Source organism: Caloenas nicobarica, chromosome 3 (genome assembly GCF_036013445.1).
Source record: "Caloenas nicobarica isolate bCalNic1 chromosome 3, bCalNic1.hap1, whole genome shotgun sequence".
Lineage (NCBI taxonomy): Eukaryota > Metazoa > Chordata > Aves > Columbiformes > Columbidae > Caloenas > Caloenas nicobarica.
Genome location: NC_088247.1, coordinates 27,200,122 through 27,218,102, shown reverse-complemented (window position 1 = coordinate 27,218,102; position 17,981 = coordinate 27,200,122). Strand labels below are relative to the sequence as shown.

At 35.7% G+C, this 17,981-nt stretch overlaps 1 protein-coding gene across 3 annotated transcripts in view; it reads right to left on the bottom strand.

Moving 5' to 3' along the window:
* PRIM2 (DNA primase subunit 2) overlaps window positions 1-17,981 on the bottom strand; it is a 104,842-nt gene that overhangs the window by 38,554 nt on the left and 48,307 nt on the right. For 2 of the 3 annotated variants that reach the window (XM_065632146.1, XM_065632147.1), the window contains exons 8-10: window positions 6,003-6,070; window positions 1,425-1,497; window positions 32-217 (exon numbers count right to left, since the gene is read on the bottom strand). In XM_065632146.1, the coding sequence (XP_065488218.1) occupies window positions 32-217; window positions 1,425-1,497; window positions 6,003-6,070 (327 nt within the window). Of the gene's footprint in view, window positions 1-31; window positions 218-1,424; window positions 1,498-4,283; window positions 4,348-6,002; window positions 6,071-17,981 lie in introns of those variants that run through there. The other variant, XM_065632148.1, reaches the window with a different exon arrangement.

The window sequence follows — 17,981 nt, the reverse complement described above, 5'->3', positions numbered from 1 at the left end:
ATATGTAGATATTTTTCATTTGTTGAATTACCTTGTCTGCATCCACTTTTCCTCTGATAAATTCTTTCTTCCAAAATTCCAGTGCCTGTTCCAGAGTCAAGCCAATGCCTTTTAAGAACAGCCCGTATTGCATCCGGCCTCCATGCCGGAGATGGTGGTTGTCACGTAAGGCTTTGTGCAACTGGCGCATGCAAAGAGGGAACGATTTCACAGAAAGCTGCCACAAGAAAAAATTGCATTTAAGGCATACTGATTATTTATTTTGGAGGATATATGCTTATTGTGATTATTAATTAGCTCTACTTGAAAATGTCCATGGCTGGATGAAAAGATACACATGTGCAGAGCACCTTGGGACTGACAATAATACATGTGTGTCCTTAAGTGATCACATACAACAACCACCTCAAGAACAAAATCCAAAGGACAGAGTAACACAGGTGGTAGGTAATATTAGAACTGTCACAAGAATATTTCCAGTTACAAAGCAAGAGAGGTTTAATTGCCATCATGAAAAATATATCCACAGTTCCATTACAATGTTTCTTTCTTCTTCCTTGTTTTAACCTCTAGAATGGCAACATAACCTTTGTTAAGAGTTTTCTGGGGGAGGATTATTTGTTGTTTTAGTGGTTTTTTTGTTGTTTGGTTGGTTAGGGTTTTTTATTTTGTTTGGGGGGGGGGGGGTTGTTTGTTTTTTAAGCATCTTTGAAAAACTACATGCAGGAGTAGAATCCTTTACAATTGACCTGCAGGTTTTTTCCCTGAAGAATACTATTACAAAGCAAGACCTCAAAGATAAAAAAATGTGATGCTCAAGTTTAATGGGGCTTTGCATTTTTAATTTTAACAGCTGAGTCATGCCGTGGAATTCACTACCAAAGGAACACTGTCATTGCTAAGATGGACGCTGAAAACAATTTCTGAAGTTCAGATAAAGGAGTTGTAATGTGGTTTTAATTGTCTCTGCACCACCGAGGTGGTTTTACAATCCATTTTATTTTATTCCTTTTGCTTTGAAAAACCTTTCTGTATGTCTAAAGTCCAAAAAACACCACTGAAAAGACTAATGTTGCAACACAATAATCACAAACTAAACACCATGGGCTGTAAAATTATTAAATAAGAAAATTTTGTTAAACTCTGTTTATAATTATGTTAGGTATTTGTGAATGTACACAACATTAAGCAGCAAATTGAGCAATTCATTATAGCTCCAGTCTAAATCCTGATTAGATTCAGTTTCAGTTAATTCTGCTCCATTTTAAACTTTATCACAATTTCATTCAAGTACTTCAAGAGTTACAAAGCAAATATGAATAAAAAAAGACAAAGGCTTTATATGTTGTCTGTACATAGAGTATTTGAATTCTAAAAGTTACGTATCAATGTACAATATAGCTCAATAAACGCAAAGGACTTACAGCATCGATCTGTTCTAGAGAAATTTTCCCGGTGTTCTTTTGCACGCTGTAATCTGGGCCAATGTAAGAATGGCTGACGAGCAAAGCAAACAGTATAACATCATTAAAAACTGTTCAAAACTATTTTTTTTACAAATATAGAAATGCATTATTTTACAAATTAAGGTCTGCAAATATTTCGTATCAGGCAAAACCAAGAAAACAATAATTGACAGTGATGTAAGTAATTAAGATTCATAAAATTCAGCACTGCAGTCAACACGGTAAAGAAACTCTCCCTCGCTTTATCTGAAAGGAGTGATGAGAGGTCACTCAGAATTCAGATCACAGGATGGCACTGCTGTTGAGGCTGAGACCTCTGAAGATCACCTAGTCCAACTCCCTGCTAAAAGTAGAGTTAACTACAGGAGGTTGCTTATCATCTCATCTGATGGGGAAGACAACAGAAATACTTTTCAGGCTCTGAAAATCTCAAATATTCTCAGCACGGTAAGCAAACACAGAAAGTTTTTCATAAGTGTTTCCTTATTTTACATTAAAAACTAGCATGTGACTTTTGCATGGTCAAAGTGTCTTGGTACTTGACACCACTCAAAGAGCTGAACCTCACAAACTGCCTTTAAGCGTTGTGCTCTGAAAATGCTTTATCCATCCAGAATACATGCCGGGTTGGAGCTGGGCATAAAATGGCCAGCACTGGTCATGTGGCTTTAGGCAGTTACACTGTTGGATTCCTGTTCCAAGGAGCCCAAGGGACTAGAGATTTTGGGGTTGTCATTTTAGGTGCCAGGCCATCTGATTTTCTACAGCAGAGACTCCCCAGGTTCCTTGATTTCATCGCAAGAAAACAATACTTTACAGCTTCCAACTGCTGGTTTGAAAACACATTACAACACAAACTAACCCAGCTTTCTTCTTTTTTTTTGCTTCCAGTTTTAGCTCTTACTCTGGACTCATCCTTTCTTTTATTCCTTGTAGCTTCTGAAGTTACTTCCTGATCAAGCTTTTTACTCACCTAGAAATACCTACAGTTCTTCATAATTTCTTTTTGTGTTTTACTGGAATGCAAGCAGCAATGTCTTCACTTTTCACTTTTTAAAAGTTTTATTTTAACTCCATATATAAATTCTTGCCTCCCACCATTCAGCCTGACTCAATCACTCAAAAAGCTCTCTTTCTAAAACTCTAAAATCTTAGTTACCAAAAGTTTTCTAAACATATCTTGCAAATAAAGATCAATATATACATTCACACCACTGTGGACCAAGAAGAAACCTCCACTCCATCAGTGTTTCCAAGAGTGGGATCTATGTCTTTCAAATAAACAGCTGTAGGACTGTTCTGATAAATACTGTATCATTCACAGATGTGTTAATATATCGTGAAATTTAGTAAGGATATGAAGGTCACTTTGTAGGTGTTGAGAACAGTAACTGACACCAATCCAGTAAGGTGTGCATTCTTCTTTACTTGCTTGTGAGATGAGCGTAAGTGAGAAGGAGGGTGAACATGTCTGCATGAGTATTGTGTTACGTCTTAAAATCCAGTCTTGCAAAACACTCAGGTTTTGTATCAACCTTGTGAACAATCATTTGAAGACAGAATTAACAAAATCATACAAAATGTTGGTTGTAAAGGATGTTAGACCATTTAGTCCCACACCCCACCTCAGCTGGGACTACTACCACCACCAGTCAGGTGAGAGACAGCTTTTTCTAGCCGTGTCCTAAAAATCTCCATGAACCAAGATTCTACATCTCTGGGTGATCTGCTGCACCTACCGTTCTAGCACAGGCATTCTTCCTAGTGTCCGAGCTGAACCTCCCAAGCAGCTACCTGTGACCACAGTCATTTGTTATATCCTGTGACACCATCAAGAATCCCAGTGCTGTGATGTTTGCCCTTCCAACAGCTGTAGGCTGCTCTCTGATCATCCCTAAGCCTGCTCTTCACCAGACTAAAAGTCAGCTCAGTTTCTCCTTAGAATTCACGTACACGCACAGTGATATAGTAGTTTGATGGGATTACATACGACAGCTTTTGTCTATCTTTGAAATTATTCCTGCTGAGGATTTTAAACAGTAGAATGTTACAACCCCATCATAAACCCCGTATAAACTCCTTTGAAAGCAGGCGTTGCAAAAGTGTTCTTCTCATGCATTTAGACATAAAGTTTCCATTTCCATTAAACTGCTAAACTTTCAGCAATTTAAATCTCCTTGTAGCCTACTGTGAGTATGTGAAATCCCTAAGCACAATCTTGTATCAAATATTTTAACATTTTATCTAAAAATGTTCTTTTTTTGGTCTAGTACAATTACTATTAGAAAGCACCAATGAAGCACGATAGGACAAAAAGAGGATCTAAGTGACATATAAAATACATATTAAGTCCAGAACACTCCAATTACAAAATACATGTTATGTGCACTTTAAAAAGTGAGCATGGATTAAAATATCTATGCAGACAGTACAGTAAAATGACCTTTTATGAGGACTAATTTAAAACTCACAAGCAGATATGAATGTGTAGGGCATTAACAACCAAACGATGCTCCGTAACCTTTAATTCCGTGCTCTTTTCATACGTTTCTATCTAAGCTTTTGGTCCCCTGATAAAGCTTTATTGACTTATGCCAAAAATAAAATAGTGCTGCAAGAATTCACACAATGAAGGTGGAGGAAAGCCAACAACTAACTTTCTCCTCTTATGAGCAAGATGAAGCAAAACCAAATCACAGATTCACAGAAATAAATAACAGAGAAGACCTACTTGGTCATCTGTTTGTTCACTGCCAGAGTTTATTTTTCCAAGTTGTGAGTTGTGATGTATTTTGTCTATTTTAAGGGAACTTCCAAAAAGGCAACTCAGAAGCATTTGTGTAATTTTTCAGTTGGTGACAAAATATACTGGGAACAGCCCCTCCGTTTTCATAAAAGAAAAAAAAAATCACTTACCAGTCGTTAAACATACATATGCAAGTTAACATAAGAATGTGCAAAAAATATTTTTGTATAAATGCAGGATACAGTATCCCTGTTTAAATAGCTTTTTTTAAAACCTTTCCTTTTCCCATATTTTAAAAAAAGCATAGGAAGCACAGAGAGGATTGCGACTGCTGTGATACTGAAGGCTGTTCCACATACATAGTTGCACAACATATATCGAAAGAAATTTCAAATTTCTCAGTAAATATTCCTATTGAGCACAATTTATTAAAAGCTAACCTAATTGCTCTTTAGCTTCAAATGGAGAAAGTTACACCACTGAGGAGTATTTTTTTTAATCTCAGTAGGATGTATGGTAACAAAAACATGGAAGGTTACTGGCATTCAGAAATATCCCCGACCAGCTACCCAACAGTTAAACTGCAGTATGTTCTTCATTCACATATACATAAGCAAAAATACAATTAAAGCTATTTTTCCTATTCCGTTTTACACTAAAAACAATAAAACATGAAACTGTTTCTATGTAATAAAAATGAATAAGTTTTTTTTCATTTCAAAAAAAAGTCAGGTTTTGGATACAGGTACCTCAAGCAGTAGAGCACCATAAGAAATAAAGAACATGCTAACTAGATCTGCATCCTAATTCTGGTGTAGTACAGTCACAATAGAGCCTAATGACCTCCATTCCTAATTCATCCAACATCACTTCAGTGACCTCAATGCAAAGCTGTATGTGTTCAAAACCAGAGCTTTCATTACTGACATTCAATATTTGAGAAAATTTCTACCCTTAGATATTCAACTGAATAAATACCTGAGCAACCTGATCTAACTGGATCTGCATTGAGCGGGGGCTAGATTAAATGGTCTCTAGAGGTTCACTCCAAGCTAAATTATTCGGTGATTTTAAGTCAATGCACCTCCCTCTCATTGTAAGATCTTTGTCCTACACGTTACCGTAGTAAGAAAACTCTCTCAAACAACACAAAGTGATAAAAAGCAATCACATGTATAAGAAAGAGACCAAATCTATGCTTAACCTGAAGAGCATCAGAAAAGTTTTTTTCTCTTACTCTTGACCCCCAAACACATTCAAAGAAAGTAGAAAGCTTCTATGTACTGTATTTAACAAAGAGAAAGGCGGGCTATTTCAGCGGTCTTGTAGAGCACTCTTAAGAGTTCACATTTCCAGCTCTCTCCTTAGGTCCATTAAAAGAAGAGAACAGGACTCCATTCACCAATGACGGTGATGGAGAAATCTTCCAAAAAGACCACAGAGCATAAAATATTCGCAGCAAGGAAGGTCCGTACTCTGAGCAGTATAATTTGGAATCTGTTTTGTTCATAAAGAAACTTAACTTTTTTAATAGTAAGGAAAAAGTTGTTATAAAAGCTAGAAATATTTACTTGTTACTTAGAAGCAACACCAGCTCTGTAAATTATGTTTCATATCATTTGTAAAGCTTTTGTTAAGTTGAAGGGATACTTTCAGGGTTGTTTCGTTTTTCCAGTCAAACCAAATTGCACAGATGATGTCAAAAAAAAAAATTGTAGCTAAAACATTCTACTGATACTATTATTTTAATCTATATGAAAGAACACACTCATACTTTCAGTTTTTGTTACCTGAGATGATTAAGCAGAGGTTGTAGTCTCTCATCAGACTGTATGGAAGGCAGCGATCGTGCTGTCAGCTACAGGAAAACAGAAGTTCAATTAATAATATTAACTTCAAAAAAATTTAATAACACCAAGAAGGAATGATGTAAGAAATCACCCTGTGTTCATACAACTTTACTCAACATTAGATAAGACACACTTTCTCCTGTTGAAGGTAACTAAGCACAACCTTCCAGAATCTGAAGTTAGCAGAAATATTTAGAAGTTAACAAAGTCAAACAGTGAAAATTTTTTTAGAATTACAACGTTATTTGAATTAAACAGCAAGACACCATTGAAAGTGGTATACTTTTTAACTAGAAGTTATATTCTACCTAGACAACCTTCTAGCAATCACATAATGTAAATATACTCCATTAAGCCATATTATATACAATTCAAATTGGTATAGAAAAATCTCCATATTTTTGCACTTTATGACTTTTATACAGACATGCCTCTGTGTACAGGTTTTTTTTAATGGGCGTTACCTGGATTTTGTAATTTTACTGTTCTAAACTAAATACATACTTTCTTGTAACTGTTTCATATGGCTAGTTAAAACATTACAGTACTTCTGAAAAAATAAACCTAGCTGTCTATAATTCAACAAGTACATGTCACACTATTGCAGAATACTAGTTAATTGATGTATTAACTAAAATAATTGGAAAAAAGTATTAAATTTGCTTAATATCAGTAGGTATCTTACCTTCACCTATAAAATGTACACGCATAGTAGTTCTGCTGATATACCTCTACTATAAAATATTTAAAATAACATGCATTTTATTATTCTATTGCTGCCAAGTTAGGCTGTATTTTGAAAACTACCTTGGTACAAATTTAAAATTTCAACATATTCCACATTGTATAAATTACCACCAAGTTAATCAGTATTTTACAAGTAGCTTAGAATGGTATGAATACAGTTACACATACTCTTTAAAAATCTTATTTAAAAAAATAAACACCTTTTAGCATCAACAGTGTAGCTTTACCTTACTGGCTTCAACACACAAGGAGTAAAGGCAGGCACTGAAGCAGGACTGACTAGCAGGCTGCAACTTCTATTTATAACCCATAAATAAGTATACCCCAGAAAAAGCTGCGCTCAGTGTTTGCGTACAGGGAGGTTACTTGTAACCATAAGAAACTCCATGCCAAACTCCCTCAGCTCATAGGTAGACTGCGTGAATATGGAGGAGTTTAAGGTTCTCCTGAAAGATCACACCCATTCATTGCATCCACTAGGCTTTAATACCAGAGTCACCAGCTGTATTTGCTACAAATCAGATTGCCAACAGTATAAAAAAAAAAAAAGCACAAGTATTGGAAGGGGGGAAAAAAAAAAAAAAAAACAATCAGACCAGAGTCTTCATTATCAGTAACCAGTATTTCAAAAAGCAAGCTTTCTAAAGTTTTGACAAAATTCAATGATATTTTTATGCAGTATTGTAGAAGAAGAGCAAGAATCTGAGTTGTTCTTTTGTATTGACTTCCATGCAACAATCGCATCTGCAGTGTTCATGATGCTGCGTCTGTGGCAAATAAACAGGGCATTTGCATATGGCATGAAGGAGGTAACAATTTGAGAATGTAGAAAGCACGTGACGATTGGAAAACTACATGAACATTAGAATTAAGATTTGGCAGCGGTACTTCAAGTAATAAAGAATGTAAGAAGATGTCGAGCTATTGGCTGATGTCTAAGAACTAGTCTGTTTTTCTTGTCCCCATCCAAACATGAGCACATGAAATTCCAAGTTACTGAAGATTTAGTATAAACCTTAAACAAGTTAACTTGACACAAAGCCTGAAGTTAAGTAGCAGCTTCACATGCTACCAGGAAGGCAATGACATTTTCACACATAGCAATTAAGCACAAGATTATCATGGCTCAATTAACTTGTCTCAGTTTTTTAGGAGTGCATGCATTTCTTGATTTTGAGGTTTTCATGTAAGAGTTATTTGCTCTTTAAGTGTTTTTCTGCACAAAAAGATAAGATAATTTTTATTTTCACAAAGAATTTACTTTCTAAATGAGATGTCCTAATTAGCTGAATTGCACAAGAAAATTTTAATATGTTGTCAGACTATTTGATGAATACTTTTTTTTTTCCAAAAATCTCATTAAGTTGGATGCTATTGAGAGAAATTACATGGAAGGCTTAGGAGGAAAGCACAGAAAGAAGGGGTTTGTGGCAAAGGTTACTTTTTGCTGAGGCAGGCTACTGAATTACTCCAGGCTCTTCGATTTACCACAAAAAAAGAAACGTTCCATTCGGAGGGCACATTAGAGAACCTAAAATGTAAATTATTACCAAGATCATTTCATTATCAACTGCTAAGTACTCCTAGAACAACACGAAGTGTCTGGAGGCTTGCTGCCCACATGCACATCCACAGCCTGTGATTTGCCAAACTCAACTTTTTTAATAACCTTGAACTACCTGTGCTGGCATTCATGCTATTTTTTTCATACTTTAACAAACACCGTACAAGCAGGCTTAGTGTGCTTTTGCCACCTCAGTTCTTTTCAAACCCAGACAGGTAGGATTACATCATATGAGACTTGTATTTCAAAGGGAGGGTGGCTGCACTGTGAATATGTCTGACAGGGTACCTCAAAAAATGTTCAGTCCCTGGAAAGTTACCTTGCTTTTTCCCCAAAAAAATTTTTTCCTTCATAACTCCAAGCTTTATAACAAAATTTACTTAAAGGAGGCTTGCAGAGATGTTGAATGGAAGACTGCTCTATCAAGTGCTAAACACACCTCCAAAATAGACAGTACTTTTCCTGGTGAGCCCACGGTTGCCAGCTGGCACTCTCCAGTTCTGGGAAACACAGGCACTTCTCTAGAGGGAGTACCCTGTTATTTAAGCTGTATCTCCACTGGAAGTGCCAGAACAAACATCATCCCCATACAAGGTCTGGATTAAGACCAGGCACAGGTTTGGGAGCCTTCTGCAGCACAGGTGATGAGATTTTCCTAGAATGTTTGTCTATTTCTGCTATGATAGTTCCACCACTAACAGAGGGTGTGAAGGAATCATAGAATCATTCTGGTTGGAAAAGACCCTCAGGATCATTGAGTCCAACCATAACCTAACTCTAGCACTAAACCATGTTTCTAAGAACCTCATCTAAATGCCTTCTAAGCACCTCCAGGGATGGTGACTCCACCACTTCCCTGGGCAGCCAGGGATTGGCTCTAATCCAAATGCAAAGATGAAATAGAGTAGAAATTGATGAAGGCAGTCATAAAAACCAAATAAAAGGTTTTAACAAAAAACAACAAACGGAAAAGGCCAGTTACGGTTGCCATCTGCAAAAGCCTCCCACCGCCTGTGCCCATATAGCATCCCGCTCAGCAGTAAAACTGAGCGGCAGTTTTCCCAAAGCAGCCCCTGTGCAGGGCCTGGCTGGGCACCGGGCTGCTGGGGCTCACACCACTTGTGGCTTTCCTCCTTTTTCCTCTTCTTCGCTTAGTAAACCACCTTTACCTCAAATCCATGAGTTTTCTTATTTTTGCCCATCCTGAACACCTCCCCCATCCCTCAGGAAGGATGAGGAGAGGCTTTCCTGCCAGCCAGGGCCAATCCACCACATATATAAATAAAATCATTTCACACCAATAAGAAGCTGTAAAATGTGAGGTTAAGCAAAGATTTCACAGTATTTGGAAAGCTTAGTCGCCCATCTTACAGGAATCCAAAAAGAGCTGCTACTGGTTTGTACAAAATCTACTGAGTGTTTTTATACTACCACCTTTTACCTTTAACACGCAAAAGCAAATCTTCCCTATTAACAGAGGCAATTAAAAAAAATTGACTCTATTCCAAACTTGGAAAAATAAAAAATAAATTTAAAAAGGTTAAAAAAAAACCCCTACATTTGTTTTACTAGAAACTGATACACGAAGGGTGAAAATCCGCTATAAATGAAGTCTTTTATATCCCTTTAAAAACCAGAAAGTTGATCATATCTAGACAGAAAAAAAAATGAATCTCACTCCCCACTCCTAACTGCCTCCCTGGTAATCTAGAGATCTGACCTGCAGAAGTCACCTCCAAAAGTAATAAGCATAGCCACCATATCCATTTGAAATGGTACTAATAAATTATACTATTTTTAAATATCAAATTTAATATACTAATTTCAAGAACATTTTTAATATTCTTCCCAAAAAGCTCAAAGAAAAATGCAGGAAGACTTTGTGCTTACAATCAGTAGTATTACATACTAGTTAATTTTTCCCTACAATTGCACATCTCCCTACAAGTTTCCTGTACAATCATTTTAACATTTCACTACCCCGTTGCTGGGCTTCAACTTTTATCAACTTCTAAGTTGGAGAGATCACATCCAGGTTAGTTGCTTTTCCATTTCATTTTTAATTGCTCTAATTAAACAAATTGGCAACAAAACTCGTTTTAAATGCTACTGGAGACACTTACAAGATAATTGTATGGTCTTTAATACCATCCACAAATCTTTTATATCATTAGTATAACAGTTTCTAAGTATTGGTGAAAATCAGTCAAAGGTTCATAAGACCTGTTCTCCACTCACAGAAGTTTTAAAAAAATGAAGCAGACTTGAAGCAATTGTACTATTAAGAGTAGCAAGAAATAACAGAACACTGTAACAGCAGCTCACAAATGAAAAAAGAAAAGCAGAAGAGTATGGAAATAGTTTACTTTATAAAATTTCATTGCTCAATTCCAAATCTTTCCATCTTTGTAGCATCAGTAACAAAACCAGTAGATTAAGTAAAACCCTCTAAGATAAATGTATTGTATGCTGACTTAAAGAATATAGAAATAACTGTCCCATATTGCATGCTCTAGCTCTTCACCTAAGTATCATTAATGCATTAGTGAAAAACACCTACAGCAAATTTCTTTAACAGTGATTTTGATGCAGCAAAGAAAAACTACAGTTGTTACGCTTTTGTTAGATTTCAATTAGATGAGCAAGCAAATTTTGGAAAGCAATAAGAACACAGAAATTAGAAATAAGAGTATTAGAAAGGAAACAAAATCCTAAGTGTCTGGAATCTTACACCACAGGTTACAGACAACATTTTTATGAAGATTAAATTTACACTGCAAAAGCACTTGCTTCTTCCCATTACATTTATTGAAGAACAGAAAAATGAAGGATTAGACTGCTAAAAGGTTAAGTATAGAGAGGAAATTTCTGTTTAGAAAACAAAGAAACAAACCATGGACCAGCATGTTCTTTTGCTGTATTCTGTACTCTTTAGTCCATTCTCCCACCAACTATTTGTTCCTACCATGCAGTTCAATGCCTTTAGCACTACAGGCAACCCCTTCCTGCATTTCTGCTTCCCAGTTGTTAGAATAAGAAAGGAGAGAGCACAAAGAAAACCAAAATGAGTTTGAACATCAGAACTTCGATTTCAGCCTACCAAGTGAAAGCTTTAGATTGTACTTCACAGCTTTCATGCAATTTAAGTAATATTTTTAAGAGAGGAAAGAAACATTGTATAACATCAACAATTTTCAGAGTGAAAACATCACAAGATGCTTCCTTAATAATGGAGGGGGGAAAAAAAGGCCAATAACTTTGGTCAGACATAAATTATTATGGTTAGGACTTCAAAAGTTTAAAGAGAAAAATCTGTTTCAGTTTCTCATTGCTGCCTAAGGAATAAACCATAACTTACAGATTTTGTTTCATTGTTTTCTAATAGGCCACTTCACAGCACATGCCCTTCTTGTTAAAGTGTCTTAATTGTGACCTTTGCTTTTTGTTTGCTCCTCTTAAACCCCCCCAAAAGAGTTTCCTATTCACTGTTGCCCTGAAACATTGAGTTAGATAATTCTTTCTGTCAGTCTGAAAAGGACTCAACACATATGTGATGGCTCAGAAAAGCATTAGCTATTAGCTCACAGGGTTACAGTGGCCTGGTGCATTGTCTAAAAGGAAAACAAAGGCACAAAAGTTTAGGTTGTTTGCTAGAATTGATTTTGATTAGTATGAACTGCAATATTGCAAACTTATTGCCATGGTTATACAAGAAAGATTTTGACTGGGGTTGGAGCAGACAAGGAAAAAGATATTAAACGTGTGGGCTATTTCAAAATGGCTTGTAAAGGGCATTTAAAACCAAAACAATACACCTACTACGATCCAGCAGGTTTAAACATACCGGTAACTTACACCTTTACCAGATTTTCCCCAAGAGATCTGCGCAACAAAAGAAAAAGTGGAAATCTTGATGCTAACAAACTTGAAAGCTTTGTTTCTACAGACAATAGCAATTATACCATAGCTTAATCGGTGTTAACAAGTGAGTAGAAAATGGTTACATGAACTATATAAAAATGAGAGGAATGTGGTTATATGGATATAGACTTCATGGGAGTCTTCTGAAGGTAACATTATGCCACCGTGTTTCTGTCACATTAAGATTACCCTAATTTTAACCATGCAAGGTGCTGACACTGCGCCCTGTTGGAAGTTTTAATAAAACAGTGACTTGTTGCAGGGATGTTTCTGTGATCAGTCAGAAACAAACTCGGCTCAGATTGGAGCTAATGCAGAACATGACCTGGTGACCAGCAAGACAGATGAAGGGGCAACTCCTTTCACTTGCAGTACACATGCAAACAACAGCTTTTGCTGAAATTCTTCAAACCTACTGTTAAAGTTCCCAATATGAAGAATTCATCTCCAGAGACTAAATAACAAGCCTATTTTCAGGAATTTTATATCTATTTATCTAACAAACGAACTTTGGCAGAAAACAGAGATGATATTAACTGCATTACTCCTCGAACCATTCAATTCTTAGATAATGATTAAAAATCATTATGCTGTATGTCTACTAGAAACAGAAAGCCTTCCTGGTTACGCCTCTGACTATGGTCTATTTGTTGCCATTAAATGCTGAGTACAAGCCTGCACAGAAGTGAAGCGCAGTGGGGAGATGAGCTAAAAGATAAATGGAAACAAAAATACAAGTAAAATATAACATTGTAGTACTGCAGCAGTAATACATCCAGAGTAGCTGTAAGCAATCAGAAAATATTTTTTGTGAATGAAATGAAATGGTTTTAGTCTGGTAATCTAACACTACCTAATCTAACACTACCTATCCACATCTTTCTATTTAATTTTTTGAAAGAGTGACTATATTTTGCAATACCTATTTAACATGACTAGGCATTACACTTGTGACAACTAACTCCTTAATATCAGACAAGCTTTATTCAAAGATGTGTTTGGCCAACAATGTCTTAAATTATTTTCCAGATGTAACCACTCTTACAGAGTACCAGCTTTTGTGTAACCAAAACTAAACATAAGCTTTTTTTTTCTTCACAGCCTGGTAGCTGTGACATATCTGAGAGCCAGAAATAGATCCCAGCTTTCCCCCCTCACCGGGGCTATCGGAAAAATGAGAGAGGGCAGCAAGATATTTTCATTGAAAGTTTACCTTAATTCAGGTTTTTTCTCCTTATCCCTAGACTGTCTAGGTTAGTAATCCTTCTGCCTGATCAAAAGGAAAAACAATGTCCAGGAGATGCTACAAAACCATTTGGGAGGCTTTCCTCTCCCTCTCACTCCCATTTTAAGATACAGAACAGGTTAAAAATAATGCTGTAGAAAGACCTTGGTTCTACTTACTTAAGGACTGTGTCATAACATTCACCATTTTATTATAGATACACTACACACATGAAAGTACTCTTTACATATTTGTAGTGTTTAGGATCAACATGAACCATGCACATACCCAGCACAATCACAGTAAATAACAGACATTTAAATCCCAGTTGCCCTTATCCTGCGTCCAACTACGAGTGTTTCTCAATGCATATAATCAAGCCCAAGCTTTTACTTAAAAAAGGAGACTCCACTATATACTGACATCTAATTTCAAACATAAATTGCTCATGTAAAATCTTTTTCCCGATGCTATCTGATCATCTTCAGAGATGAATGCTACTTTCAATGTACCTTTTATTCCAGAATACAGCCTGTGGGGGAAGTAATAGTCACAAAAGGATTCTTAATACATTTCTCTCTGATTAGAAGCATTGTTGATGAATAGGAATTCTAAAGCCTTAAAACAATTTTTTTCAACAAAACCTGAATTTTAGCTAGCAACTCCCTAAAAAGCAGTATTAGAGGACATGAACTCTCCAGTAAGGAAGCCTATTTTTCTGTCTTCCATTTTAATGCATCAGGCACCAAAATAATTGCCCTAAATTTAAAATATGTCTAGAAAAATTTTGTACTTCTAAGAAAGTCTTAATATTGCTTTTTCTTTTTTAAGACTTTCAGATTTATAATCTTTTGTGGTCTTCAAAACTGTACGATTTTGCAGCCACTACTAAGAAGTCATGAGATGCAGATACTGCCAGAACCCAAGAATTCAATTTAATTACATTTCAGAGAAATGACTTCAACATCCAACTTAGTTGCAGGCTGCCTCATACCAAAAAAACCCTGATTGATTTTGAAACATCAGCTATCTTGCTAATGTTGTAAGAAAATGTCACAATGCAAATGCTGTGCAGCTGGGGAACCTGAAATAAGAGCACAGTGTTTGCATGCCCGTGTGCTGCTCTACCTAGACAGTTGACATTTTCGCGCTGATCAATTTGCTTTCGAAAAAAAGTTGGGTTTTAACCTTTCACAGCAAAGTGTTGTACGAAATTAATAAGTAATTTTTGCCACGGCTTTTTCAGCTATTAAAAGTTATTTCAGCAGCACTTACACTGAAATAAATTCAATAAAAATAAAGCAAACAATCTATTCATTCCATGTTAAGTGTACACAATCTCTACGAACATTTTTCAAAACAAAACTATTTAAGCATAAATGTTTTTCAACATTACTAAATGCTTTTTGCAATGGGCCAATGTAAATTATTACATAAAGCATTTAGATTATTTTCATACAGCACCACCAAATATATGAAAGAAAGGAAACAAATAACACAGATTAGCATTACCGGGCTCTTAGTACAAACGTAACAACTCTGTGACACTTTCAAAGGATGAGAAAATATTTCTCTCGTGAAACTCTAGTGGTTGTTATAAATACCAATACAAGGCTGAAGTTGGTTCTGTGGGGGGTTTTCATTTGTTTTGGTTTTCTAATTAAATAAAACTCCCCGCTGCTCGCTCTCACACACTCCCTTCACAAAAACACAAATTTTATGTCTTTAGGAAAGTAAGTCAAAGGCAACAGCTAATTCATGACTTATTTAAACAAAGAAATCCAAGTTACAGTCTTAGCACTGCAAGTTTCTTTTCTTAGACTCTAAAGGGTCAAGCACAACAGTTATCATCAATGCTGCTTAACTGCTATATCTAACAATTTTAAAGCTCTATATAAATATAAACTGCATTACAAAACATCTATTATAAATTTTATATATATTATAGATATGAAATTAATGTATATTTCTATTTAGTCAGTTAAGTCAAGCTGCCAAAGGACAAATCTTCCATGGCAGAAGAAAAAAAAATTAACAGTTGTGAAGAACTTCCTTGCATGTCCTAGATACTTACCTAATACTTTAAGAACTTTGAAGAAACTGAACTCCACTAATTTCAGCTCAGCATTTGTCAAATGCATTCAGAATAATAATTAAATGTTTTCCTGAGGCATTTACTTCTGAAAGTAATTGATTTCTTTTTTCCATTTGGAAATGTCTAGCTTTCATATTCACATTGAGGTATAAATAACATCTGCATTGAAGATTAATATTTAGTCTTTAAAGCAAATTTTTTCAATAATTAAACCTTGTTTAATCAGCAAGTAAACTGTTGCTGGTTTTTTGCATCATTATCACTTGTGGATATACTCATTTCAATTGCACATTAGGGTCAAAGTATGCAAATGAACTCATCTCTTGTACTTTTTTGCATTCTAACATATGAAGCTGACAGTTACCAAGATGCTTGTTAGATTTTTTTTTTCCCCAAAAAAAGATTATTAATTGCATCTTTCTTACAATACTGTATAGAGTTTTTCAGACTTCAATTACATCTAGATTGAAGTAGCCACTCAGAAAGCCACCTTGTCAGCAAAATCCAAATCTTCTGTCAAATAATACTGCTTCACCTAATGGTGAAGGTTATTCAGTGATTTTATCATCTGTTTCACCACTGACTTGACCTCTACCAATAGCTTTTCTCAGCTTTTAATTTAGTCCTCAGTTTTTTGTATCTAGTTCCAGATACCTAGTAATTTTAAAACTAAGTAAACAGTGTATTGGAAGACTTGTCTTCACAGCAAGCCTGGAAAACGAGAATTTACTTTATTTCACCATCAACTTCTGACACATGCAAATATTTCTTCATCTCTTCTATACCGCTTACTGTTCTTTGGCTGCATGCAGATCTTTTGCTGCTTTTTCTGGCATTATTTACAAACAGAAGCTTCTATTTTTTGCTGTCTTCCTCCCAGGTTCACAGACTAAATACTGATTCCAGTCCTCCAAGGTACCCTGGAATCTGTTCTTCAGTTCAACTATACATTGCTGCTTTAATTAACGTGCATCAATGGAGTGTTACTGGAGGAGGAGAAGGTCAGATAGCAGCAACTTCCAAGGTTTTAACGCTATGATTTTGAAGTTTTCCCCCTCCTCTTCCCTTCATTCCAGAGAAAAAAATTAAGAAACCACCATCTCTGCATAATTTGGTAGAAGTTACTAACCAACACCACACAAGAAGCAATCAGCTAGAAAGCATGAAAGATTCATTATTGCTTCATTAAGCACCTTCAATGTCACTGTCAGAAACCATGGTAGGATTCTTCCATCACAAACTTCAGACTATCACTAATGCTACCTTCCAAAATTGCTTTGAGAACAACCATAATCATGCTAGAAAAACTTCCCCAATATGCAGTCAAAAAGAGAACAAGCACCTATATACCCATACAATTCCCTTGATTAAAATCTCGTTTTCCATAGCCTTCATTACTACTAGGAGGCTTCATCTATTGTTCTACAATGTAGACCATCATAAAAATCTTGAGTTAACTGTTATATAGTTATTAATCTTGACAAACCTTACTACTAAAGCCCTAAGCCTGGGCAACCAGCAGGTGACCCTGCTTGAGCAGGGAGGTTGGACCAGGTGATTTCTGGAGGTCCCTTCCAAGCTCAGCCATGATGTGATTCTGTGAAAAAACACAGGACAAGTTCCGCCAGTCTTCTAATCTCAATTGCCCGACTATCAAAGATGGTCAAAAAGAATCACAGTTGTGTAAAATCAAATGCACAATACGTAATACAGATATCCAGTATTTCTGAAGAACTACTAGCATTCCTATTTTCCGTACAAGAACTTCCATTCTCTAAATGTCCTCAAAAGCCCACATTCTCATTTGCAATATAGTGAAATTTTCAAACTTACTAGTGATTAGCAATTAGAAACTAATTCTAACAAGATTGTTAAATCTCTTTTCAGGAATTATAACAAAATGAAGTGATTTTTTAGAAACAAGATAATTTTAGATTGCTTTCAGAGAAATATAATTAACAAAAACCTTTAAAATACTTGTTGTTAGGGACCAAGGTTATTTACCAGTCACCACAGTCCAAGGCTATATTCTTATTCACTCTTTAAACACTAACATAAAGACACTCACATTTAAGCAAAAAAAGGTTCCTATTGCAAATCATTTTCTCTGTTTAATGAGCTGTCAAATCTTCATATACTGGCTTTCTTTCCTTGAGAAAGTTACTATACAAGTCCAAATAAATTTAAGTAATCTTTAAGAATTCCATATTTGATCTTTAGCAACAAACATAGAAAAGATTTTATTACAACAGTCTGTGTGATGCCAACCTCTTACTTTCAAACCTCAAACAAAGGCATTTGAATTTCAGAGTCTTACTCCCTCAACATGTGATACTGCTTGGAAATATTTTTGTTGATGTTAAGACT